The 27108-nt window shown below is 40.0% G+C and overlaps 1 protein-coding gene across 3 annotated transcripts in view; it reads right to left on the reverse strand.

Annotated features, from left to right (window-relative positions):
* The window catches only part of Magi2 (membrane associated guanylate kinase, WW and PDZ domain containing 2), a 1650859-nt gene that overhangs the window by 105506 nt on the left and 1518245 nt on the right, over positions 1 to 27108 (reverse strand). For all 3 annotated transcript variants that reach the window (XM_029562367.1, XM_008830783.3, XM_008830782.3), the window contains 4 exons: positions 24953 to 25138; positions 22736 to 22910; positions 17714 to 17933; positions 16231 to 16374 (listed from right to left, as the gene is read on the reverse strand). In XM_029562367.1, the coding sequence (XP_029418227.1) occupies positions 16231 to 16374; positions 17714 to 17933; positions 22736 to 22910; positions 24953 to 25138 (725 nt within the window). The remainder of the gene's footprint in view (positions 1 to 16230; positions 16375 to 17713; positions 17934 to 22735; positions 22911 to 24952; positions 25139 to 27108) is intronic.

Below are 27108 nucleotides of genomic sequence, written 5' to 3' on the forward strand. Positions count from 1 at the left end.
TTGCAGTGAAATGCTTCTTCTAATCATGTAGTCATTAAAAATTAAAAAATAATGATTAAAAAGTAATAATAAGAATTAGTAAATGTGAAAAACATTACCATTGAAATCTACCTGATGACTTTATATCCATGCTCAGATGCCAAGGAGCTCAGAAAGTAACCGACTCTCACTAGTTATAATCAGATATATAGAGATTAGAAACACATGTGCAAACATCTTAATGTCAGTTGCATTGAAAATGAATTTCTCTGAATGAAACTGTGTATTTTAATAATGAAATGGAGATCTTTTTTAAAGATTTAATTTTTTGTCTTATAGGGTTTATATTGAGTACAATATTGTATACCTGTAATAATTAAACTGTAAACCTAAAAACTTACAGCCAATTTTGAAAAAAATGCATCTTAGCTCAGAAAATTGTTATTGAATATGTCAATGCTGTTGTAATGAAATGCTTCTTCTAAGTATGTGGTTATTAAATAAATAATTAACTGGGAAAAAAAGTCATGGAGAATGAAGGCATACAGTGAACATATCTCAATATATTAAAGAAATATACCACAAGTCCACAGCCAACACCATGCTAAAGTGAGAAAAACTTAAAAGCTTTCCCATTAAAATCAGGCACAAGAGAACGATGTCCATTCTCTCTATTCCTGTTTAATATAGTGCTTGAAGTCTTAGCTAGAGTAATAAGACAAATGAAGGAGATAAAGGGGATACAAGTTGGAAAGGAAGAAGTCAAAGTATCTTTATTTGCAGACAATAGATTGATTGTATTTATATATTTAAAAGACCCTAAACACTCCATCAGAAAACTCCTAAAGCTGATAAATACATTCTTCAAAGTAGCAGGATGTGAAATTAACATTCTAAAATCAGCATCCTTCTTATACACCAACACAAACGTACCAAGAAAGAAATGTGGGAAACGCTCCCAAACATGATAGCCTCAAAATTCAAAAAATATTTTGGAATACATCTAACAAAGAAGTGAAGGAATTTTACAATAAAAACTTTAAGGCATTGAAGAAAAAAAAATTGAAGAAGATACCAGAAGATGGAAAGACCTCCCATGATCATAGATCGGTAGGATTAATATTGTGAAAATTGGCATCCTACCAAAAGCAATTTAGAAATTCAGTGCAAGATTTATTAAAATTCCAACATAACTCTTCAGAAATTCAAAAAATGATCTAAAGTTTCCTATGGAAATACACACAAAAAACTAGGATAACCAATATAATTCTGAAAATTCAAAAAACTTTTGGAGGGATTATCATCCCTGATCTCAAATTATATTACAAAGCTATAGTAATAAAAACAACATGGTATTGGCATAAAAACAGACACATTAGTCAGTGGAACAGAATTGAGGACCCAGATATAAATACACACATTACATTTACCTGATTTATGACAAAGGGGCCAAAAATACACACTGGAGAAAAGACAGAATGTTCAACAAATGGTGCTGCTCAAACTGGTTAAGGGCATGTAGATGAATGAAACTAGATCCCTATCTCTTATCATGCACAAAACTCAACTCCAGGTGAACCAAGGATCTCAACATAAGACCCGATACTCTGAATTAGATAGAGATGAAAGTAGGGAACACATTGGCACAGGAAAGGACTTTCTGAATAAGATTCTTATAGCACAGTCATTAAGTCCAACAATTGACAAATGGGACCACATGAAATTTAAAAGTTTTTGTACTTGGAAGGACACTATCATTCAAGTGAAGAGACAATCTACAGAATGGGAACTTGATGGTAAGACCTTATTGCTGAAGACATGCATACATGAGCTGTAGAACAAACAAGGAGAAATCAAGTTGGTGCTGACTTCAGAGCCTCATCTCCACTGGCTAGCCTTCACAGTGCTGGAAGGTGCTATGCATGCTACCTGAAGGAAAAAATAATACCCAGCTGTGAATCCTGTAAACTACAACTGGCCTGGGAAGATATACCCACTGGGGCAATAGTGGCACAAATATTATGGGAGCAACCAACCATTTTCTAATTGTATTTAAGATCCGCTTCATAGGATTGATCCCATACCTGACATTGATATCAGGTTCAGGAACCCGAGGCTAGACAGGTCACAGGACATAGGGGAGAGCACAATACTTGTTTTGTACTAAATAGTAATTGCACTAAACTGACTCCTAATGAGTTATTATTGTACTCATGGATTAATCCATCTCTGAACTCTCATCAGAGAAGTTTCCTTATGCAGCAGATGGTAATTAATGCTGAAACCCACAACTGGCCAATGTGCAGAGAATAAGAGGCTGAAGAGTGCTTATCCCTGAACAGGACACATGTACCAAACTCTGCCTCCCAAGGCTCAGGGTTCATTGTGGAAGAGAGGACAGAAAGCTTGTAAGAGCCAGAGGTGGTGGATGACCACAAGGAGTTTTCCAGATAGCTTGTTGGTTACACATATGAACTCACATCAATGATGATGACACACACAAGTCCCATGCAAGTTCAAACCATACAAAATCCAAGGACAGTTATGGGGAAGTGGGTAAGAAACCCCAGTCCAACTTAAGGAAATTTTGGAAATTGATGGTCACTGTAAGGGGGAGAGACTGTCTCTTTCAAAGATGGGACTATAGGTAGGTGGGCTAAGCAGGATCCAGTGGATGGACCCACACTGAAGGGCAAGGACATTTGGAGACACACATTAGACTCCATAGGTCTTAAAAGGAGAGGTATGCATAGGGGAGGGACTCTAAATACCATCACATTATATTGTATGAAAATCAGAAAAATTCAATAAAAGGAAGGAACAAGATAAAGGAAAGTGGATGGAATGAAAAGAAATGCAAGTAAGAGGACAAATATATAAGCTGGTTATTTGATAAGAATAAAAGAAAATGGGAAAATCTCTGACATGATTAATAAACATAGACAGACTGAAAGAGTGCACATACAATGGAGGAGCAAAAATGAAATGCTTTAGCTGATAAGAATGGGAGGTATTACTAAAAATTTTGAAAAGTGGGATGGGTGAAGCTCAGTGTCTGAAACCTGGGGCCAGGAGTACAACTCAGTGCAGAATGTGTACTTAGTGTATGTGAGGCTCTGGGATCAGTATCCAGCAAAACACATAGATACACACACACACACACACACACACACACACACACACACACACACACACCACAAAAAAATAAAGCCCAACCTGCCAACTTTGAAAACTAAGATGAAATAAGTAAGATAAAGCACTTTACCAGATAGAGTCAAGAAGAAGTAGAAAACCTTAAGGTTTTCTAATTATTATAGAAACATAATTAGTGGAGTAAAATGTTTATGTGAAGAAAGCACATTGGACCTGGATTGATTCACAAGTACATTCTGCCAAATATTCAAAGACAAATCTCAGCTACAAAAAGTCTTGTAGACACTAACAGCTATAGAAAGAATCATTCTGTTTCTTATTTTAAAAGGCTAGTATAATGCTAATGTTGAAATCACTCAAGGTCACTACAAGAAAAGAAAATTAAAAGATAATTTTATTTAAGAACACATTTTAAAATCCTAAAAAAGTATCAAAGAACAAGGCATAAAAAGGATACATTGTGATTCAGCAGGACTTACTCTAGGAAATCAAGAAATATTTAACATAAAAATCCATTACTACCAACAATCATATTAACATATTAAAAAGATCATGTAATACTTTTTATGGCTATAGAAAATGTGGATAAAATGCAATATTTATTCATAATAAACTCTCTTAGCAAACCAGTAATAGGAGGAACCATTTTTGATCTGATAAAGGTTGACTTTAAGAATCCATTACACATCATGTTTAATGATAAAATGCTGAAAGTACTCCCACTGAGATTAGAGGGAACATGAGCATGCATGCTTTGACCACTTCTATTCAGCTTCATACAAGAAGCCAAGCCAGAGAAGTGCAAAAGAAAAAGAAATTAAAGCACTTAAAAGGAATTTTAAAAACCCTAATTATTTTCAAGAGATGTGATTATTACACAAAAATTTGAATGTAGCTACAGATAAATTATTCAAATTAGCAAGAGCATTAATAATTTTCAGGATGTAATTGAGCAATATATAAAAAATATTTGTTGACTCAGGCAGATGGGTAAAAGCACTAGCCATGCAAGCCTGACAATGTGAATCTGACCTTTAGAACCCAAATAAAGAACTGGATGCTGTGGAAAGCATGACGTCTACACAAAAACTTGCCCATAGATGTTTGTAGTCGCTTTATTCATAATTGCCAACATTGAAATGAAACTAAATGTCTATTTTAGTTTTCTTCTCTGTTGCCATTATAAAACACTCTGACCAAAAGCAAGTTAGGGATGAAAGGGTTTATTTGGCTTATGCTTCCATGTTATATCCAACATTGAGGGAAGTCGGGGCAGGCACACAAGCAGGAACTGAAGCAGAAACCATAGAGGAATGCTGCTTACTGGACTGCTCCCTCTGGCTCTTGATCAGCCAGCTTTCTTATACAACCAAGTGCCACTGGCCTACGGGTGGCACCATCCATAGTGGGCTGGGTCCTCTCACATGAATCAACAACCAAGACCATTTCTCAGACATAGCTACAGGCCAATCTGATCTGGCAAACTTCTCTCAGTTGAGACTCTCTTTTTCAGGTGACTCCCAGTTGTGTCAAGTTGACAATAAAAACTAACCATGATGATATCTTTCAATGGATATATAGGTAGTTGAACTGTGGCACATCCAGATATGGGAATATTATTAAGCATTAAAAAGAAATGGGCTAATAATCCATGAAAAGATATGGAGGAAAGTTAAATGCATATTACTGAATTAAAGAGGCCCATCGGAAAAGGCTGCGTGCTGTAGCATTCCAAGTAGAAGACATTCTGGAAAAGATAAAACTAAGAAGTAAAATTTAATAGTTGGTAGGGATGGAGGGCTGTGCTGGGTAGCTTTAGTGTCAACTTGAATTGCCTCCACAGGATTGGCCCGTGGCCATGTCTGTGGGGCATCTTCTTGATTGTTGAGTGATGTGGGAGGGTCCAGCCCACTGTGGGTGGTGCCACCCCTGGGCAGGTGGGCCTGTGTTGCATAAGGAAGCAAGCTGAGCAGGGGCCAGGGGAGCAGCCAGTAAGCAGCGTTCCACCATGGCCTGTGCTCTAGCACCTGCCTCCAGGTTCCTGCCCTGAGTTCCTACCTTGAGCTCCCTGATGAATGGTGAGCTGGGAAATGTAAGATAAAATAAACCCTTTCCTCCCCAAGTTGGTATTAGTCAGAGTGTTTTGTTACAGCAGGGGAGAGACAAACTAGGACAAGGGAATAAGACATGCATACAAGGAGTACAGAGAATTTGGGGGATACTGAAAAACTGATTGATATAGTTATTGGTACAGGTTGCTGTACGTGCGTCAAGACCCATAGAATGTGTACTACCAACAGTGAACACGGGCTTTAAGTAACCATGGGCTTTGGGTGGCAATGTGTCGCGGTAGGTTTGCCATTTTTTTTTAATATTTTTATTTTATTATTTTTATTTTATGTGTATGAGTGTATTGCCTGCATGTATGTGAGTGCACCCGTGCCGTGCAATGCCGCGGAGGTCAAAAGAGGGCTTCGGATTCCCCTGGAACTGGAGCTAAGGACGGTTTGTAGCTGTCATGTGGATGCTGGGAATCGAACCCAGGTCCTCTGCAAGAGGAGTCAGAACTCTTAACCGCTGAGCCATTTTTCCAGACCCAGTTTGCCATTTGTAACAAATGTAGCACTCAGTTGGGAGATGCTGGTATGAGGGAGACTGTGTGTATGTGGGGCAGGGAAGACATGGGGGAATGTTTGTAGCTTCCTCTCAACTGTTGTGAGCCTACAAATTTGTCTTTAAAAAAACCTACTGTATTGAAAAATAGTAAAAGAACATGCATGCACTCAATACATGCAGGGTTTTAAAAACATAATAGTCAAAAGCAAAAATAAGGCAAAGTGACTGAGAATCTAATAAAATATTTGTTGGTCTGTTTGAACAAAACTATAAAAACTTTATTTATGAAGTTTATAAAAAATCTAAGTAAATGGATTGTAATAGGTTTATAAAAGGAAAGAATGAATATAACAAAGATGTAAGTTTCCCACTTTTATATATAGATTCCAATAAAAATTCTAATTTTCTTTTTGAGACAGGGTCTCATGTAACCCAGGGTGGCATTAACTCGCTACGTAGTTGAGAACGTCCTTGAACTTCTGCTTCTCCTGTCTCCGCCTCCCAAGTGCTGAGATTACGCCTGATTTATGTGCTACAACAGGTCAAACCCAGAGCTTCACGCACGGTAGGCAAGCATTCTACCACAGAGGTATTCCTCACCGTTCCAATAAAGTCCTACCAGGAATCTGGAGAAACCTAAAACGTAACAAGGAAGGCTCTAAAATTTGTGTGGAGGAACAAAGAGCCCTAGAACAGGCAAATACTCAAAGCTGAGGTGTGTAATTGTGGACGAGTATATTGATGGTTTCTCCATCAGAACTCAAAATTCACCCAAAGATAAATGTGGTGCTATGAACGCAGATGGACAGGCCTTATTGTTTCTCTTTTTGGACTCTTGCTTGAGAAATAATTTCCCAAACAGACTTAAGAATTTTTCAATAGCTTCTAAAGTTTTTAAAAATAAACAGACCATTGCAATTACAAAATTTTTATTTATTATCAAGCTATCATTGTAGATGGGGAGAAATGAAGGAAGATTCATTAGATGATGCTATGACATGAGGTTACACACAAGGACAAATGAAAGTTGGAGTTATCCCTTATATTACATACAAAAATCAACTCTAGATGTTTTAAGATGTAGATTTGAAAAGTAAAATTACAAAATGTTTAGAAAGTAGAGAAGATGCTTAAAACTATGTGTTGTTGGGTTGAGGAGATGCTCATTGGGTGAGAACTCTTGCTGATATAAGCATGATAATCTGAGTTCAGATCCCCAGCACCCATGTAAAATCTGAGCTTAGATGCATGTACCTGTAAACTCCAGTGCTGGGAATATGTGTGCAGAGATAAGAGAATTACTGGGACTCACTGGCTAGCCAGCCTAAGCAAACAACAGGAAGCTCCTTGTTCAGTGTGAGACTGTGTGGTAATTTGAATGAGTGTCCTCCATAGGCTCCAGGTATTTGAACACTTGGTCCCCAGTTTGTGACACTGTTTGGGGTGGGTCATGGACCCTTTAGGAGGTGTGACCATGCTAGAGGAAGCATGTCACTGGGGGGCAGGCTTTGAAGAGTATATAGCCATGCTCACTTCCAGTCTGTCTCTGTGCTTTCTGTGCCTGCTTGTAGATGTGAGCAGTCCACTTTCTACTCCAGCCACCCCTGCCACCATGCCTCCCCACCATGATGGACTCTTGCCCCTCTGGAACTGTAAGCCAAAAAACTCCTCCTTCTATAAGTTGCCTTGGTCAAGGTCTTTTATCGCAGCAACAGAGAAGGACCTAATACAGAACTTAGTACCAGAGAGTGGGCTGTTGTGAAAAACCTGACCATGTGGGTTTCTGGAGGTATGTGGAAGACTAAGGAAGTTTGGACTAGAAAAGGGATTGAATATTGTAGGCAGACTTAAGCCATAGCTGGGATATTTTGGCAGAGACTGGCTGCTGTCTGTCCATAGCCTAAGAGTGTGCCTGAGGCTAAGTTGAACAGTAATGGACTAATTTCTGTGGTGGAGGAAATTTCAAGACAGCCTAATGTAGAATTGGTGACATGGTCATTAATGGTGAATATGGAGGCCTATAGTGAAAAAACAAAACAAAACAAACAAACAAGTGAGATACAAGGAAATACAGAATGTACAGAATGGAGAGAAAGAGGGCACTATGGAGCTTAATATGTTGGAGCCCAGGCTTGTGCTGAAGGAGAGGTGCCCATTGATAAGAAGATCAGTCATTCAGGAGAGGCTTCCAGATTTGTACTCAAACAATGGAAGGAGTACCTTCAGGGAAAGACCACAGTCAGCTAAGCCTCCAAATTATGACAGGAAAAGTCTGGAGGGGTTTTTGGCTTCTAGAAAACCACACCTTAAGAAAGCTGCTAGATATGTAGACCAGGCTGGCCTTGAACTCACAGAGATCCACCTGCCTCTGCATCCTGAGTGCTGGGATAAGAAAGAAAGAAAGAAAGAAAGAAAGAAAGAAAGAAAGAAAGAAAGAAAGAAAGAAAGAAAAAGAAAAAGAAAGAAAAAGAAAAAGAAAGAAAGCTGCTCCTGAGGATGAAGCAGGCCAGGGTCCATCCCAGGCTGGCAGCCAGACTTGTCAGTGTTGTTCATGTGGTGCTGGCTTTAGATGAAAGATGCAAGAGTGAAGGATTCAAAATCCTTCCCCCACGGTTTCAGAGAGCTCCCAAGACCAGGCAGTGTGCAGTAAGGGCATCCCTACATAAAAAAGGCCTTGACAGGCCAGAAGGCCCTGAGAGACCATTGCATGAAGCTGTGAAGGTAAAGCCTGGTTGGCAGTGGAAACTCCAAGATGTTCAAGATGCATGAGACATCTGCCAAGGAGAGCTGCACACAGGGATGGCCCAGAGAGAGAGATGTATGCTGCATGGAGCAAAGCTGGAGGGGCTGCCGTCTCAGCGTTTGGGAGTAAAGACCCAGACTTTGGACATGGAGCTGCAGGATTTGGTGTTTGCCTTGTTGGGTTTCACTTTTGTTTCCTCACTATGCCCCCATTCCTCCCTTTTGGAATAGGAATATGCATTTGGTTCCATTGTGTGTTGGAAATATGTAATTTGCCTTTTGATTTTACAGGGGCTTACAGTTAAGAGTACCTTGAATTTTAGGAGAGACTTTGGACTTTTGAATTGTTTTGAGACTGTTAAAACCATGGGGACTTTTAAGGGTGGACTAAATGCGTTTTGCATTGTGATATGGTCTTGAGCCCAGTTAGGGCCAGGGAGTCGAACATGGTGATTGCAATGAGTGTCCCCCATAGGCTCTAAGTATATGAACATTTGGTCCCCAGTTCATGGCACTGTTTGGGGATGGTCATGAAACCTTTAGGAGGTGTGGCTATGCTTGAGGAAGCAGGTTGCTGGGGCGGGCTTTGATAGTATATAACCATGCCCATTTCCAGTCTGTCTCTTTCAGCTTCCTGTTGCCTGCTTAGAGATGTGATTGCTTGGCTTTCTACTCCAACTACCTTCTGCCACCATGTCTCCCCCACCATTATGGAATCTTACCCTTCTGGAACTGTAAGCTATATAAACTCTTCCTTCTATAAGTTGCCATGGTCTTGGTGTTTTATCACAGCAACAGAAAAGTAACTAATACATTGTCCCAAGGGAGTAAAGCAGAGAGTGATAAAGGATGATGCCAGAAGTCCTTCTCTGGTTCACATGCATGTGCACACACAGATACACAGACGCATACATGTAGAGAGAGAGAGAGAGAGAGAGAGAGAGAGAGAGAGAGATCATGCAGAGAAATGATTCCTCAAGCACAACTAAAAAATGGAAACCATAAAGGAAAAGGTTAAGTCAGCTATACCAAAATGAGCATCATGAAGAAAGTGGAGCTACAAAGCATAAACAGAATAAGAGATCGCATCGCAGTAGTCAATAAATCACTATTACCAAGAATATAGAAGCACTTCTAAAAATCAATATTAGAAGAACAAATATTCAACAGAAAATAAAGAAAAGATATACAGTTCAAGAGGGAACATGAAAGTCCAATAACAAGAAAAGATAATGAACATCATTTGTAATGAAGACATGCAAACTCAAACCCATATGATATGTCATTTCCATCTACTAGAGCAATTTACAAGGTAGAAACACAAGTTTTGCAAGTATGAAAACTTGTTCTCATCAGTGGCACACATATAACATTATAAACTCACTTAGAATATTTTTGTATAACTTAGTTCAGTGATTTGAATGAGAATGTCCCCCATAGGCTCCAGGCTCCAAGTATATGGACACTTGGTCAGTTAGTGGCACTGTTTGGAGAAGGTCATGGAACCTTTCAGGACTTGTGGCCTTGATGGAGGAAGTATGTTGCTGGGGGTAGGCTTTAAGAGTTCATAGCCTCATCCCACTTTCTCTCTGTGTGTCTCTCTCCTTCTCATTTGCTGTGGGAGATGTGAGCACTCCATTTTCTACTTTGTACTGCCTCTACCGCCATGCCCCCCATCCATTATGGACTCTTATCCCTCTTGAAGTTGCCTTGGTCATAGTATTTTATCACAGCAACAGAAAAGTAACTAATACACTGAATTTAATTAAATATGTGCCTTTCTAGGTAATAGACCAGTGTTGAGAAAGTCTTTATATAGAGCTTAGGATGTTCAAGGACTGTACTAATTACATCTCAAGGTCCACTGACAGAGAAAATTCCAAATGCCCACAGAACAGGAAAGCAGACAACTGCATAGATGGTAGGATAGTAACACAATGAAATAATTTAAAGCAGTAAAAATAAATGATTAAAGCTTCATGTATTAACTTGGGTGACTCTCATAAACATAATGTATAAAAAGAAAGCACAGGAAAGAACATGTACACTATGATTCATTTATAGAAAGTTACCAAAGCGTGCAAAACTGAATGCTACAGTTGAGAAAGGCATGTGGAACCTCAGAATGTCAAGTACTTTTTTGTTTAAGACGGTGGCTCCTTCCCCTGGGGTTGGAGAGGGCAGGGAAATGGAAACGTAAGCGACTGCCAATGTTCTGTTTTTTAAAGCTGGATAAAAGTTCATGGGTGTTAGAAATAGAATTAGCATTTACGTCTATCACATATATTAGAAATAGTCCTGTAAATGGTTTTGTGTTTAATAACAACAAAATGTGGACTAGAACATACTTTACTTAAATATTTATTTTGTAGTTTCAAGCTAGATGTGTCTGGACACCAGGAGGAAAGGGGACAAATTCAAAAGAAATTGAAATCAGGAAATTTTGCTTTTCATTTAAAAAAACCAAAGTGATAGGTAAGATAGGAACAATTCTTCCACATTGTTCTGTCTAGTAACATGTTACGTGGTTCTGAAGTCCCCTTCATGCAAGCTGTGGTGTGACCGTTAGATCAGGCAATGCAAAGTGGGCACATGTGAGTGCCGCCCAGTTGCCAGCAAAGAAGTTACAAATGATGTTCTTTTTATCACAGAAAATACATCTTATGGGGATGGGGGATGTTTACTTTTATGAAAACAGAAAACATTTTTCTCCTGTGTTGGGGATCAAACACCTTGCAGATGCTAAACATGCAGTTTAGCACAGGCCTATACCCTACACCCCCATCCTAGCTACCTTTTTAAGAACAAACCTGTTCTTTCAGATTCTCTTTCAACCTGTCTGCCAGATTTTTATTCAAGCACCTAGAATTACTATTCCTACCCTCCAAATGTTTCACATTTATCTAAAATTTCTTACAGTCCTTGTTTCACTGAGCTTTAGCAGTTAGTTATTTTGAACACTCACTATCCTTAGTCTGTGTTTTCTATTTAGTTTTAGTTTTTAATGAGGTTATATTTCTAAGAACTTTGTACCAGAGCTGTATTATTTAGTTATGGAAAATTTACCCCTCTCAACTTTGTTAGACCTAATTTCCCTAATAACCTAATTTGCTAACGGTATCTGCTGAAATAATTCTTACTGCTGCAGGTGCTCAGAAAGAACAGGTGAAATGAATTAACAGGGACCCAACTTCAGACTCTGTCTACCAGCTCCTCCCCACCTGTTCCATGAAAGAGTCTCTGGGTAGGGTGATCATTGTTATTTTTCTTGGTAATACTTGGACGCCTAGAGAGAAACTTAAAAAATGATGGGTATCACTGTGCCTCAGAATCCCCAGTAGAAGGATACCCTCTGTCATTACTGTTCCCCTACAACCAGGCTAACACATAGGAACAGGAAAAGTCTTAAGCTCAGAGTTCACACCTGGTGCAATACAAAGCACCCAAAATTGTAGTATTTATGCCTCAAACTTAGCGACATAGCAATTCATTCATGTTACATGAAGTGATTTTCCAGAATCCTCCAGCTCTTTGGCAGTGCTTTGGATTTGAACCATCTTATTGTGTTGGACTAAATTTTAGACAGCTGCTATCAGACTGCTATCTGTATTTTTCCTTCTGTTCTTGATCTTGAAAATGGGGGAAATATATCTACCAGATGAATTTGTTCAAGGATGTGTGCATAGTTTATGCACAGAAGAAACAATGAAGAAATCACATTAACATGGGAGAAATGTGCCTGTGTATTTCAAAGGCTGGGAAGAACTTCATGTTTCTCTTTTTGAGCTTATTTTTAATAATTCATACATGCCCTGCTCACCAAGATTTTTCAGGAGTCTCAGAAATTTACAAACCAAGTCATAATACCCATGGGGTTAACTGTTGCCTTGTAAAGCCTTGTATTGAAATCTATGTATCATTGCATTAATGATTATTTAAAATAAACCATAAGTCATGCCAACATTGATCAATCTTAGTTCTTGCTGAAATAATTTAAATATATCTTTGAACTATCAAGTTTGAAGAAAGATTTATCTATTTTTATTTTATGTATATGAGTGTTTTGCCTGCATGTACGTATGTATGCCACATGCATGCAGTGCCTGTGGAAGCCAGAGGATGACATCACAGCCCCCAGGAAATGGAGTTACTGACAGTTGTAAGCCACCATGTGTGTGCTGAGAACAAAACCTAGGTCGTCTGCAAGAGTAGTCAGTGCTCTTAACCACTGAACTATCTCTGCAGCCTCAAATTATTATCAAGGTTTGATAAGTATCAATGAGGGTAGAAATTATTAGCTTCAAATAATCAAATATAGTAACTAGCATAAAACAAGATAGTTAATCATGTGCTGTGATCAAGAACAATTGCTTCTTTTGCCTCTATAGATCCAAAGTACTTCTAATCCTGAGACTTGATAAGATGACCATTGTCAAACTTGCATTATGAAGTTGTCCCTTTCCTTGACTTGGACTCTGTAGTCTAGGTGAGTTCCTCATCAGTGTCATAAGAAACCATGAGTGGGAAAACCCCATAGCACTTGAATATTAAATATATTCCATAAATAGCAGGAAGAACTCTTTCACCCCTCTCTGCCAAGTTCCCTGGCTTACCTTAAAGATCAGACATAAAAGGCTAGTGAGATGGTTCAGCAAGCAAAGGTGTTTGCTGTTAAGTCTGAAAGACCTGAGTTTGATCCCAGGGACCCACATGGAGGAAGGAAAGAACTGTTTCCTTCAGGTTGTCCTCTAACCTCTATATTCCTGCTGTGGTACTTGCCACCCCCCCCACACAAAATAAATAATGAAACTTAAAAAATATCAACAAGCAGGGTGTGATGTTGCATCACCTTTAATCCCAGCACTTGGGAGGCAGAGGCAGGTGGATCTCTGTGAGACTGAGGCCAGCCTAGTCTGCATAGCAAGTTCCAGGCCAGCTGTGGCTACAGGGAGACCCTCTCTCAAAATATATATATATATATATATCAACCAATGAAATCTGATTAATGGAATTTCTGAGATTCCCAAGTGGCTCATTTTTTGGATAAATATTAGAATTATCTCCTTGTCTCTCTGTCTCTGTCTTTCCCCCTCCAAAGAAAATTAATCCATATGATCTTAAGCAAGCCATAATAATTCCTTTTGTGTTGCTTGTACACATAAAGATTGCTTTATAACAGTGACATGCAAAATGATGAATTACTGCCTATTCTTATAATCTATGATTAGAAGTGGAAATACTGTTTTCTAAAACTCAGAGGATTCACTTTTATTATCTGCCAGAAGAAAAACCATCTCATAATCTGAGCACCTGCCAATAGAACTCCCAATTTGAGTTTACATGGATTTAGATCTTCTTGGTATTGGAACAGGATGGAAGCAGTAGTCATGGGTCTAGGGAGAATTAGCAAAGCCTGAACCACACACATCCTACCTGTGTCACACCTGCATGGTGATGCCCCACTCTCCACCCTCCAGCAGAGTGGTTCTCCAACTTCAGCTTGTACCAGATCACCAGGAAGCCTTCTTAAAACACAGCCTATTGAGTTGGTGAATGTTTCTTATTCTACAGAATTTGTATCAACTTCCCAGGGAACACTGGTGCCAGGGACGATGCTAAGAACCATTGCTAGAGTTTATGTTCTAGAAGAGCTTTTTCGATTTTACATTCTGTTTAGGCTTCTGTGACTTGGGAATACTATATCTACCCAGGAGTAAGTCATTTAGACTTCTTGCTATAAATATGGTGACATCTGAAGTCATTGGGGGTTCCTTATCCTAGTTCACAAAAGACTGGTTATTTCACTCCACTCATGGTCTTTGTGCTATGCTGACTTCACTTGCAACACAAAGATTCATTTTGTTCTACTTAATCATTTATAAAGTAATTTTGCAGTTTGTTAAGAATGTGCCATTCTGTGTTGACTAGATGGCTTAGTGGGTAAAGGACTTGCTGTCAAGCTTGACCCCCTAAGTTCAATCCTAGGACCCACATGGTGGAAGGAGAGAACCAACTCTTGTGAGTTGTCTTCTGACCTATATATGAATGTCATAACATACTCAGTCCCCACCCTCACCACAAATAAATGAATGTAATTTTTTAAAAAAGAATGTGCCACTCTAGTTTGGAAGTGAGCTATCAAGGCAAGAAGCTATGTGAAGGTCTCTCCTATAGACACACTAGATGGGTAAAAGGATGCTACTGTTGGATCAGGACAGGGGTTGTCTATTCTTGGAGTCAGCCCTGCCTGGGGGTGGAATTCCAACCCCAATATCTCCCAGTTATTAGAGGATCCTAGAGGAGGGAGGGAAACAGACATGATCATGATTTGCATCCTTTCTACTTCTGTCCTGTAGATGACTCCTTGACTCAGGAAAGAGAATGGCAGGAAGTAAGCTTGGTGGTAGGAAAAACAGGCACATGCTGGGAACAACTGATTGGCAAGGCTCAGCAGAACCTCAGGTTCCAGAACTCCAGTCTGCAGCTTTTCTGTATGAACTTAAAAAGCAAGGAGGGAGGGTAAGGATGAATTTTAGATTTTATTTACAGCAACAATTGAACTTCCTTATGTACATGCTAGTGCCATTTGAGACGAGATATTGTCTATAAAGTTCTGCATTACCAAGTTTTGTTTTGTACTTTTAGATGAATAATCTGTTATTCACCACCTACCTCAAAGTGATTATTGTATTAAAAACTCTTCCTCAACGTGCACTGTAACTAGAAGTGTCCAACTGCTCTCATTTTTAAGGGCAACCTTGTGCAAAAAGCTGATCCCTTTTTCCTGTACTGTGCCTGTCTGCCCAACATCAAAGTCTAAAGCTCAGTTAGTAAAAGGAAATATTTCCAAAGAGACACAAGGACCATTTGATTAATAAATATGGAAGGGGAGGAATATAAAAAGAAAAACACATTTCAAAAGATTCAACCTCAATGAAAATGGAATCATTGAACCATAGAAAAACAATGTTAAGGTTTATCAACATTAAGATTTATCAATGTTTAGATTTATCAATTTTTAGATATTTATAAGCAGAAAAAAGAGACAGTATAGTTTTTATGTCTTTTTGATTTTTAAAAAATGTGCCTTTAATCCCAGCACTTGGGAGGCAGAGGCAGGCTGATCTCTGTGAGTTCAAGGCCAGCCTGGTCTATATAGTGAGTTCAGGACAGCCGGGGCTACGGGGAGACCCTGTCTCAAAAAGAGCAAAAAAAATTCTTTTAAATTTATTATTTTATAATTTTATGTGTATGTCTGAATATATTTAAGTGCACCTGTATGATGCAATGTCTGAAGAGGTCTAAAGAGGGCATGGGATTCCTCTGGAACTGGAGTTACCAATGGTTGTTAGCTGTCCAGTGGGTGTGAGGAATCAAATCTGGGTCCTCTGCAAGAGCAGTCAGTGCTCTTGACAGCAGAGCTCTCTCTCCAGTTCCATCTTTTTGATTTCTTTGAGAAGTGACACCATATAGCCCAGGTGGCCTCAAAACTGCTATGACCTTCAGCTCACCAAACTCCTGCCTCTGTTTCCCCAGTGCTGGGGTTACAAGCATGCACCATCACACCTGGCTCAAAACTGTAATTCTTAATACGTGTTTGGCCAAATCTTTAAAAATCAGGCCATGAAACAGAAAGTAAAATCCAGCCTGCTTGCTTGCTAGCCTGCCTCAGCATCCTTCTAAGACCACAGTGGGGTCTTCATTTAGAACTGAGGAACTCTAAAGACAGACACTTCTTACCCGCATTCTCCCGTTTCTTATTGCTGGCCCATCTTCCGCCAATCTCAACACATACAAATCCATTTTATACTCTCTTCCTCCACGAATGCTGAATCCAAATCCTTTGGCTCCTTTCTCCATGTCCACAGTGAAATAGTCAAAATCCTTTGGGGTTGGGGAGAAAATGGAACATGTAATTGTTTGGTATTAGAGGTCCTTCGACAGTCAGTTTCCCTGTTCCTCTTCCCTCTGATCATTAATGTGTGCAGATGACATGATGTGAGAAGCAGCAGTCTGACTTTACAAATGTTGAAAATGCATGACATGGTTTCGAAGGTTTGAGTAGATCAGAACAGTTAACTCTGTTGTTAAAACAAACAGTATAGTTTGTATCAGTTTTCTTGATCAACATGTAATTACTGCATAAAGGCCTGAATGCCATCACTTCTGAATTTTCTCATTCACTACAATTAGTATTATGAATAGCCATATTAGTGTTGTCTCTGTGTGCACAAGCAACAGGTATCTGAATTGAAAAGTGAAATCTACTAGGGTCTGAGTGCATCTTTCAATTGCACAGACTACTGAATATTAGAACATACAAAACACAATTTCTTTTCCCTAAAATGTAGTATGTTCAAGATTTCCTGATCTTCACCATTCCTAAACTTTTTGGGAATAAAGATAATCTTCAATTTATAACTAGACACAATGCAGACAATAGAATTGAAATTGCACTTTATTTGTATCTTGGACTGTAGTTGCCAGGTTACTAGATACTAAGCTCTGGTCTAGATCCCTTTCATAAAGGTCGGCTCCTTATCTTGGACTGTAAGGAAGGCCCACCCTTTAGGAAATGGAAGCTCAAAGAGGATAAGAAGTCTTATTAGGTACACCCAATATTAACTGACAGCTTTGACTTTGATTGCCTGCACAGGGAGTTGGTAGCTCTTGCAATGGGCCCACTACTCATGGTGGTCTTGATGCATGTTTAAGATTTAAAGAAGATTTATTTAAATGGCATTATATGTGAAGCCATGCTTGGCTTTGCCCTTTGCACAGAGGCTTGGCTCTTTACCACAGAGTGGGATGCAGGGAACCATTTAAAGATCTATAGCTCTAAAATACCTCAATGGCTAGAAAAATGGCAAAATTTTCTCCATCAGCAATATTCTGAGGGAGAGCTTAAAAAAAAACAATAAAAATTGACAAAATTCAGTACTTGGAGTTAGCTGGTTATATATATCATCAGGGATTAGTTTATCCATGTCTACTTGCCCATTACTGATTGATTCACGGATAAATGAATGGATTGTTCTGCTTTATTCTGAAACAAATTTATCCAGTGCAGTTTAGAGGATCCAGGTGCTGATCTAATATCAGAACCAGGAACAGAGCCCTGGCTCTATACCCCAGAAGGGCATTCTTTTCTGTCTTCCTTCTTTTCCATTCCTTGTACAACAGGAAGTCTTGATGAGAACTCTATGATCTCTGCTCAAGGTACCTGGGGCTGCCTGTAGTCTGACAGAGGATACTGCCTGGTGTCAGGGGAGTGCTGCCTGTAGTCCAGCAAGGGAGGCTGCCTGTAGTCCAAAGGTGGGGGCTGTGGATAGTCTCCTCCTGGAGGTTGCCTGTAGTCCAGTGGGGGCTGCCTGTAGTCTGTGAACGGAGGCTGTCGGATGTCTGGTTTCACATCTTGCCTTGCTTTTACTTCTGACCTGTAACTAAATAAGTAAAAAGGGGGTTTGCTTTGGTATCTCAATACCCTAAGGAGACTTGAATGACTGATGGCCTTTAGGCATGGTCCAAGCCATTGCAGCTTGTGGGGACCCACTCCTCATGGCGGCCTTGCTGCCTGTTTAGGATTTAAAGAAGACTAAATAAATGGTATTATGTAAAAATTATTGACAAATATCAGATTGTATACTTCACTCAGTTCTTTAAAAAATCAAAGTAAAAATGATATTTTCTATGAGAACTTTGTGGAGAAGGTCACTGTACAATTAGGTACTGGAGGGATAGCTTAGTGGTTATGGGCATGTACTGCTCTTGCAGGACCCATGTTCATCTCCTAGCACCCATATTAGGTGGCTTACAATCACTTGTAACTCCAGCTCCAGGAAATCTGATGCCCTCTTCTTAACTCCGTGGGCACTGCACCCATGTGGATATACACATCCATAGGTACACATGTGCACATAATTTAAAATAAAATGTTTAGAAATAACCCCAATTGCACAATTACCCTAAATATTGGGAGTTAAAGCATCTCTCTTTCTCCCTTTCCTCCTTTGCTGTTCTCTGTCTCTATCTCTCTCTGTCTCTGTCTGTCTCTCTTACACATACACACATATACACACACATACACACACACTTCATGGTAGATAATCATTTCACCATGGAAACACAACTGAAATGATCACTAAATATTTTACAAACATGTAATTAATGGATTTTAAAATATTTATTTTAGGTGTATTTGCCTGCATGTATGTATGTGCACATTGGAGGCTAGAAGAGGGTGCTGGATCCCCTTGAAATGGAGTTCCAGAGTTGTAAGCTACCATGTGGGTGCCGGGAACTGAACCCAGGTCTTCTGCAAGAGCATCGCGTGCTTTTAACCACTGAGCCATCTCTCTGGTCCCAATTAATGGCTATTTTAACTGCTAACTTGGATCTTTTTGAGCATTTTAGATGTTAAAGAAATGATAGTAAGGCATAATTATCATCCATAAAGCAAGTGTAAGGTCACTGGATTGTAGAGAAAATTAGAAATTATATTGAACAGAGGTTTAAATACTAGAGTAGAGCTACCAGGATCAGTATTGGATACTACTGTGATCGTATGATAGAAAGGAAGACAAAACCCTAGTCCAACCTTTATTTAGTACTTATTTCTAGATATTAGTTACTAATAAAATAAACAGAAACCAGAAATAGCAGTTTAGTGATCTTTCAGGAATTTCAACTGCTTTAAGCTTGAGTGGGCTTTCATTTCACAAGTGGAGCTAACACAGCCAGTCCCTGATGGTGTGGGATCAATAATAAGGTAAACTAAAAAATCACCACCATGGTATAGAGAAACTTTAATTTTGTATTCATTATCTATCGCCTTGGTAGGGATGTAGTTAGAGTAAAACAATGTTCTATATAATAATTTCTAAGATTAATATAGCAGATATAAAGAATTAAGGAAGGGGGCTGATGAGATGGCTCAGCAATTAAGAGCACTGGCTGCTCTTGCAGAGGACCTGGGTTCAATTCACAGTACCCACATGGTGGTTAACAACCATCTGTAATTCCAGTCCCAGGGAATCTGACACCATCTTCTGACCTCTGTGGGCATTGCATGATATGGGTGCACTTACATACGTGTAGGCAGTACACTCATATAGGCAATACACTCATACATATAAAATAAAAAAAAATAAAAAAAGTTTCAAAGACTCAAGGAAATATTTGTTTTGCTTGTTTTTTTTTTTTTTTTGTGACATGATCTCACTATTGTAGCCCAGGCTAGTCTTAAACTTGTGATACTCCTTCAGCCTCCTGAGTACTGGGATTACAGGTGTGTGCTACCATGTCTAGTGAAATTAAGAAAATGTTTAGCACCAAGGAAAAGCTCAAATGTTTCAGAAAAAAAGGTTCAAAACTAGTGGAATATTATATTTAAGACTAGATGGCCTCTACTGGTTTAAGGGCTCACTGATTCTGATTAGAACTATATATTTTAAAAAAAGCCATCCACCTGCACTATTACCACTAATATAAGCCAATATTTGGGGAAGACAATAGATGTGTTTACTTGGGGTTCTTGGAAGGGGGTCTGTAAGTAGTTTTTAATAAGTGGTTTTAATCTGAACATTTGTTGTTTTACCCTGTTGAGAGGGGAGACCTTGCTTCTGTGAATTGCATAATCCAGGCTTTGCTCTATTCCTCAGTAGTCCATTCACCCACTGAGAGTGTGCGTGCTGAGAACAGAATTATTTAAAATACGATTTGAATAAGATGCTTAACTATGCAAAAACATGCATTAAACAAAAGGAATTAAACTGGGTGACATTTACCAGTGTGTGTTGGTTCCTTTCTAGAAATAGCTCACTTGGTGGTTTTGATGTCATGCTGTTTTAAGTTATGGCATGGCCACTTTATTTTTATGATTTGTGTGGTATTGGTATGAAATATCAATTATGTGCTCTGTTTCCAGCCAGATGTGCCAGGGGTACAGCAAAGGAGGATGGAGTATAAGAATCTCCCCAAAGATTAGACAAATGACTAGAAATAGGAACAGCTGAAGCTTTCAAAGCTGTCATCCAGGCCACCAAGCACTCAAACTTCCCTCCTCACCATTGTCATCTGTCAGGTTTTCAGATGCACTGCATACTGAAGAACTCTTTAACGAGGAAAATGTACTTAATTTTTTATGAACGTCGCTAAGTTTTAAGTGAATGATACACTGGCTAGAGCAAAAGTCAAGTTGCTCTGAATACGTGAAACATTTCGCTTTAAGGAAAACACTGAATTTTTTTTTCATTTTTGGTCTTTTAGAGACAGGATCTTCCTGTAGGCCCAGCTGTCCTGGAACTCACTATGTAGACCAGGCTGGCCTTGAACTCACAGAGATCCACCTGCCTCTGCCTTCCAAGTGCTGGGGACTACAAGCGTGCACCACCACGCCCGGCTAACAATGATGTTGAAAAACAGGTTCGATGCTTTCTTGGTAAGGAGGACTTGAGTTCACATCCCAAGCACCTATGTAAAAGCCAGTGTTCTTAACTGCTGAGCCATCTCTCCAACCCCCAGGAAAAAATATTTCTAAAGGCCATTGCTTCTGTGATGGGGAGAGGGAAAGTGTCCCAATTGTAAGCTAGAAACAGATGAGCCTTGGCCACTTGTTGCTCTCCCCACAGAGCTAAAACACACTCATGCTCTGCTCTTCACAGGGAAGAGAACCCTTCCTGAAGAGATGATGGCCAGGGGGCAGTGAAAGTTAACTGGCTGTGAGAGATGAGATTACCCACCCAAAGCTAGAAGCAAGACCCAAATCCACAAGAGTTATACTCTGGAAGAAAATAGAGCGCGGCTGCAAGATTAATCTACAGTGGCAAAATTAAGGACGGGAGTCCAATGTTGGCTGAGGGACTGCAGGTGCATCCAAGTTCTCCCTCCAGAGTCCACGATGGATCCTGGGGAAAGCCGGTGCTATCTGTCCAGATAACGCACAGCACAAGCAAATACAGCTGGGGCTCGTTACAGAGGCATCAGGACTTACTCTTTTTGCAGGCTGTCAAGCTCTTTCCTCTGCATCATTTGCTCAATTGGCCTTTTTCTCTTCCCTGGCATATATTAAAAACATAAGCAGCTGAGGACAACCAGACTCTCACTTTTCCATGAAAGCACATGGCAAAATCAGAGTAGAATGGGTTTTATAGAAGTAGCACCTGTGGCGTAGGGAAAATCTTTGTTCTGTAACGGTGTAAAGGATGAACTCAGAGTTTTGGGAATCAAAAACAGCATCTTACTTCATCTTGTCTAACACAGGAAGCAGCTGTTCAGAAAACACTGGAACTATGGGCAAGGAGGGGTCCGTATTCAGAGACATTCTAAGTTGTTCTGCTTTTCTCTTGTTGGAAAGCAGAAAACATACAGCAACATGTCTACCTTTTTCTTTAATGGCTCAACCCAAGCCAGATTCCATGTTATACATGAGTCAAAATGAAATGATGTCATTTTTATTTATCATTCCTGTTTTCTAGAGGCTCAAAAATCCTTAGTTCATGTTAGTTCACGAGGCCTCTCTGAGTGGGATGGAAGACCCTCATTAGATTGTGGGGGGGAGATGTAAGGTGACCATTGTGTCTAAATAGTGGAAGTGTTAACACTTATGATTGGCTAGGAACCCTTCCAGCCCTCCCACAGGCCGCACTGCCACTGTGCTCTGAGCTACCATGTTTGTGGCTCAGAGTTCTGCAGCCACCTTTTTACTCTTTAACCCCTGCCAGCCTTCAGGGTCAACTGAGAGTTTCAGAAAAGCACATCCAGTGATGTCAGTTGTCATCTTAGAACCACAATAACTTCCTTCTAAACTAGGATAGAGATGAGAACCTTTAATATGTTTACTAGAACCCTGTCACACCCTTTGACTTCATCTCAAGTCCTCCCCCTGCCATCTGCCATCATGACCTTGGCTTGCTTTCATCCTTCATGCATGGATCTCTCTCCTGCTGTAGGACCTTTGAGTGTGTTCTCACTCTGGACGTTCCATCAGGTGCTCCTGCTAGTTAATCCCGACTCATCTGCGATTGCACATCATTTCTGTAGGAAAGCTTCTCTTATTCTGAAGGACAGTCAGTGAGTTATATTCCCTAATAAGATAATGTATTCGATATACCCAATCTCAAAAATCACACAAAAGCACACATGGTAATTTTTGTTATATGAAAATCTCTCTCCCTGCCTGTGCCCTGAACATTCTCTCTCCATCTTCCTTGCCCCTCAGAATCAGAAAAGTCAGAAGAAACATTACCTATTTTCATGTCCTTGCAGCTGAAGAGGTTGAGGAGGAGCTGGCTGGGCGACGGGGCTGTTGGGGGTGGCTGGACTTGGCTGGGCTAGAGGGCTCTGCTGGGCCAAAGGACTGTGCTGCTGGGCCATGGGGCTCTGCTTCTCTGAGCTGGGTGCTGACGCTGGGCTGTTGAGCTCTGATGGGGAACCAAGGCAACAGATGTGGTCAGGTTGGTATTTGATCAGGGGCAAGAGGTGACCGGAGGTGGGGACTCATTGCCTCTTCAGATGATTTAAGGCCTTGGTCATTTCAGTTTCTGTTTGGCTTTTTGATAGTAGGTTAAACTTACCTTGGTCCAAACCATTCCTGGAGTTGAGTGTTCTTTAGTTAATTTTAACTGCTACTGAGTAAGGTTATAAATAATCTCTTGTCATTTTGTCAGAAGGAAAGATCACAGAAACAAATCAAAGCAAAAATAACCCTGCTAAAACTATGAAACAAAAGAGCAAGCATTGAAACACACTGTATTTGTCAGTATTACTTGCTGAGAGAAAATGTTCTAACCACCACATTTTAACTGTGTACGATGCTCCCCCGACCCCATTTCACTCTATAACCCAGCTGATCTTGAACTTGCTGTCCTCTTGGCTCAGTCTTCCAACAAGCTGGGATTCCAGGTGTGTGCCACCATGCCCAATTCAAGAACTCAATAGTTTTCCAAAGTGTGAATAAGGAATCAATGGTAAAATAATAAATGATGTTACAATCTGTTCTTTGGTCCCTCGTCAGTCTTACTGCCCAACAGGCCTCTGTATTTGCAGTTTCCCAGAAACAAAGAGAGCGCTGGACTCAGATTCATAAAAGTATTTTTTCAAAAAATTGCTTCTTGGTTTTTTTTCTCCCCTAAAAACATAAATTTTCAACTGAAATACTCTCCACATGTCACAGTAAGGGCAGGACACCTGAGACTGAGCGGTGAGAGACACGGCAGGTGTAAACAGTCATGCTTACAGTTTATTTCCATTGAATATTTACACAACTGATTTCTTCTAGTAACAGGTTGAAACTGTGAATGGTCATTATTTCCTGTCTGTCTGTCTGTCTGTCTGTTTTTATGATTGGGTAACAAAAGGGAGATGATCTATTCATATTTCAACATAAACCACTTCTCCTTTCTTGTCTCATAGTCCAAATATTTTAATTTCATCTCCACTTTTATTAGGGTCTCTCACTCTGGCACTCTTGACATTTTGGGTGAGATAATTTTTTGCTATGGGGTGTTGTCCTGAGCATCACAGGATATTTAGAAGCATTGCTCTGGTCTCTATTCACTAGATGATAGTCACCTCCCCAACCCAGTCACAACAGTCAAAATTGTCTCTAGATATTTTCAGATATTCCTCAAGGGTCCCAAATCACCCTACTTAGGAACTTCTGTTTTATAATTAAAGTAAGGTGGCTGACTGGTCAGCCATTTGGGACCTGTATGTCAGACAGTCTTAACATGGTGGCAAAGGGCTAAGCCAAAAGAAATATTAAGTAAGCCTATCAGCCTCTGGATGTGACACTGTGGTCACTCACCAGTGAGCTCCAGGGTCAGAACTCTTTAATTCCATTCGTGAGTCAGCAGCTACAACCCAGTAACCAACCAGCAGTGTGGAAACAGTGAAGGAATATGGAATTAGTCCTTAGAGCTATGCCCTTAAGACATGGCTGTGAGTCTGATGTTCAGTGCTCTGCAACCTCAGGGGGGAGTCCTTGTACAGAGAAATTTGAAAGGCTGAGTAGGAATTTTAAATTCTTATCAGATGCTATGTTTCCTAAATGAGCTTTCTTTAGACCACAAAACTCCTTCAGGTTTTTCAAAATCAATCTGACTTTGAAGAATCCTCTAGAGAAGAACTATTAATATGAATACTGCCCCTTTCTCTCTGTGTTCAATGAGTTCTGGCTTAATCTAACCATAAAACCAGTACACCTGAGACCCCAGGGAAGGCCTGGATAACTCCAGGTCTTGGGATTCATGCCACTGAGCCTGTAATGAGACATAGTTAATTTTTGAATGAAACTGTGGTGAGTGTGAGTTTGTGCAAAAGTGGAAATAACCATCAACCTCTGACACTCAGCACATTGATGTCAGCTGGTGGACTCCAGGACCCTGGTGGGCAGACTGAGGAGCCCTGCGTCAGTGTGTCCATGGTCTGACTGTCTCTCTGAAAGGCCACCTCAGGCACTCACCCTCCTGAGGAATGATGCGAAGGGTGACACTAAGACCTGCATCCTTGATGAGCTTCACGATGTCAGCGTGAGGCATGTTGATGATAGACTGGCCGTTCACTGCTAAGATCCGGTCTCCCACTTTTAGTTTTGCACAGCGATCTGCAGGACTCCCATCAATGATGCGTCCGATTTTATGGGGCACAGCTAAAAAAACCCCAACAGAAATAGGTATCAGGGACATTACCAATACACGTTCTATCTCTCAGTCCCAGCCCCAAGAGAAACAATGCAATGTCACAATCCCTTCCTCAGTCATTTCTATTAAGTGTGATTCTGGGTATACTACTGAGACCAAAGTTCCTCAGTTCAAGTCCTTTGCAGTGATAGGCCAATTCTAAATACAAAGAGTAGAGGTTCTCAAAGTCTGAGGTATGTTATACTCATCTGAGAAACAAATATAAGCTCCCTGGGCCTCATTCAAACATCCAGATAGGAGATAAGGACCAGTGATTTCTACATAGCCTTTTGGGAGACTATAGTACATATCAAGTGTTTGAGAACTACAGACTTAGAACAGTGTGCCCAAAAAGCCCAGACCCTAGAGACAGTGATACCGCTTTGGTACAATAAATGCCAGGAAATTAATCTATATTTCTATTTTACTGAAAGGGGAAAAAGGGAAAAATCCCCCAGATATACCCTAAACTAGATGTCAGCTGCCTGGTAACATCATGGCCTGTTTACCACTAATCTGCTCAGCTTTAGTTTAAAGCGAAACTAAAACCAACTGTTTCCCATTGTGCTTTTCCTTCCACTTTACTAAGTGGTCGTGACAACTTGCTTGTCAGCGCTAATGCCTGATATGCAATGAATTTCACCGAATCTACAATGTATTGACAGTAAGACATACCTTTAAGTATCTTGAGAAAGAAAAATTGAAATCTGTTGCTTAAACAATGATACTCCATTGGTTGTAAGATGCACTCCAACTGTTGAGATATTCAACTATTTTCAAAAGTTTTAGAATTGGTGTAACTCTTACATGATTCCACAATGACCACTTAATTTACTTTCATTGTTTATTTATGTGTGTGGGAAGAGCCAGAAGCAGGGGGTGTAGATTTTCCTAGCAGGTTGACTCATACTCTGTAAATAGTGGAGTACTTGCTAAGGTAGCAAGACTGGGGTCATATCTCAATGATACACAGTGTGCCTATGTGTCCCCTCAAGCAGGTTGCAATCTAGAAAGCTATAGATGGAATCAGGTACTGTGCAGAAACAGGGAAAGATAGCCCACTGCAGATTCTCCAAGGATGCCTACTTGAACTCTCAGTTTTGTGTATGTGTTTCAGTGAAAGGCAGACTATCAGCTAGTAACCATGACAAGGAAGGACAATTAGTGAGTTAATGAACTAGGTCCTTGCTCACTCATTTACTGTGAAAGGTTATAGATAGCATATAAAAACATTGCCCAAATTTGTGTCTCTGAAGTAAAACTCATCATGTCAGAGCCCAAACACATTTTTATTTACCATAGGCACTAATGGGTTTAATTAAGAATGCCTCACTTACAGCTTACTAATGATCATCCTAAATCGTAGAATATATTTCTCAGGTAGAAATTTAAGAAGAACAATTATTGATTTAAAAAATAAAAAAGAACTTAGGGGACCAGGAAAGCTGGTTCATCAAGTAGAGGTGCTTGCAACCAGGCCTGATGACCTGAGTTCAATCCCCAGACCTCACAGGTGGCAGGAGAGAAGGGACTCCAGAGAGAGTTGTCCTCTGACCTCCACATGTGCACGGTGGCACTCACATACCTGCACCTCTCTCTCTCTCTCTCTCTCTCTCTCTCTCTCTCTCTCTCTCACACACACACACACACATACCCCTAAAATAAATAAATAAATAAAAAAATAATGTAGGTATTTCAAGGTGTTTGATTTGCAACCAAAAGTAGGGGAAGGTTTTTTGTTTTTTGTCTCCTTTTATGTTTGATAGTGTTTTGTGATGATCCATAAATAATTTGGTTTCTTTGCCCATACATGTGTACATTGTCCCCTATCCTGTGGTCTTTGGAGTTTCCTAACTTCTCTTAGTTTGTTTTCAACTGTAAAATTGGGTTACTAATATGACTAATCTCACAGTGGTTCTGAGAGTCAGATGAACTGTCA

This window comes from Nannospalax galili, unplaced genomic scaffold (assembly GCF_000622305.1).
Source record: "Nannospalax galili isolate Female #2095 unplaced genomic scaffold, S.galili_v1.0 scaffold312, whole genome shotgun sequence".
Lineage (NCBI taxonomy): Eukaryota > Metazoa > Chordata > Mammalia > Rodentia > Spalacidae > Nannospalax > Nannospalax galili.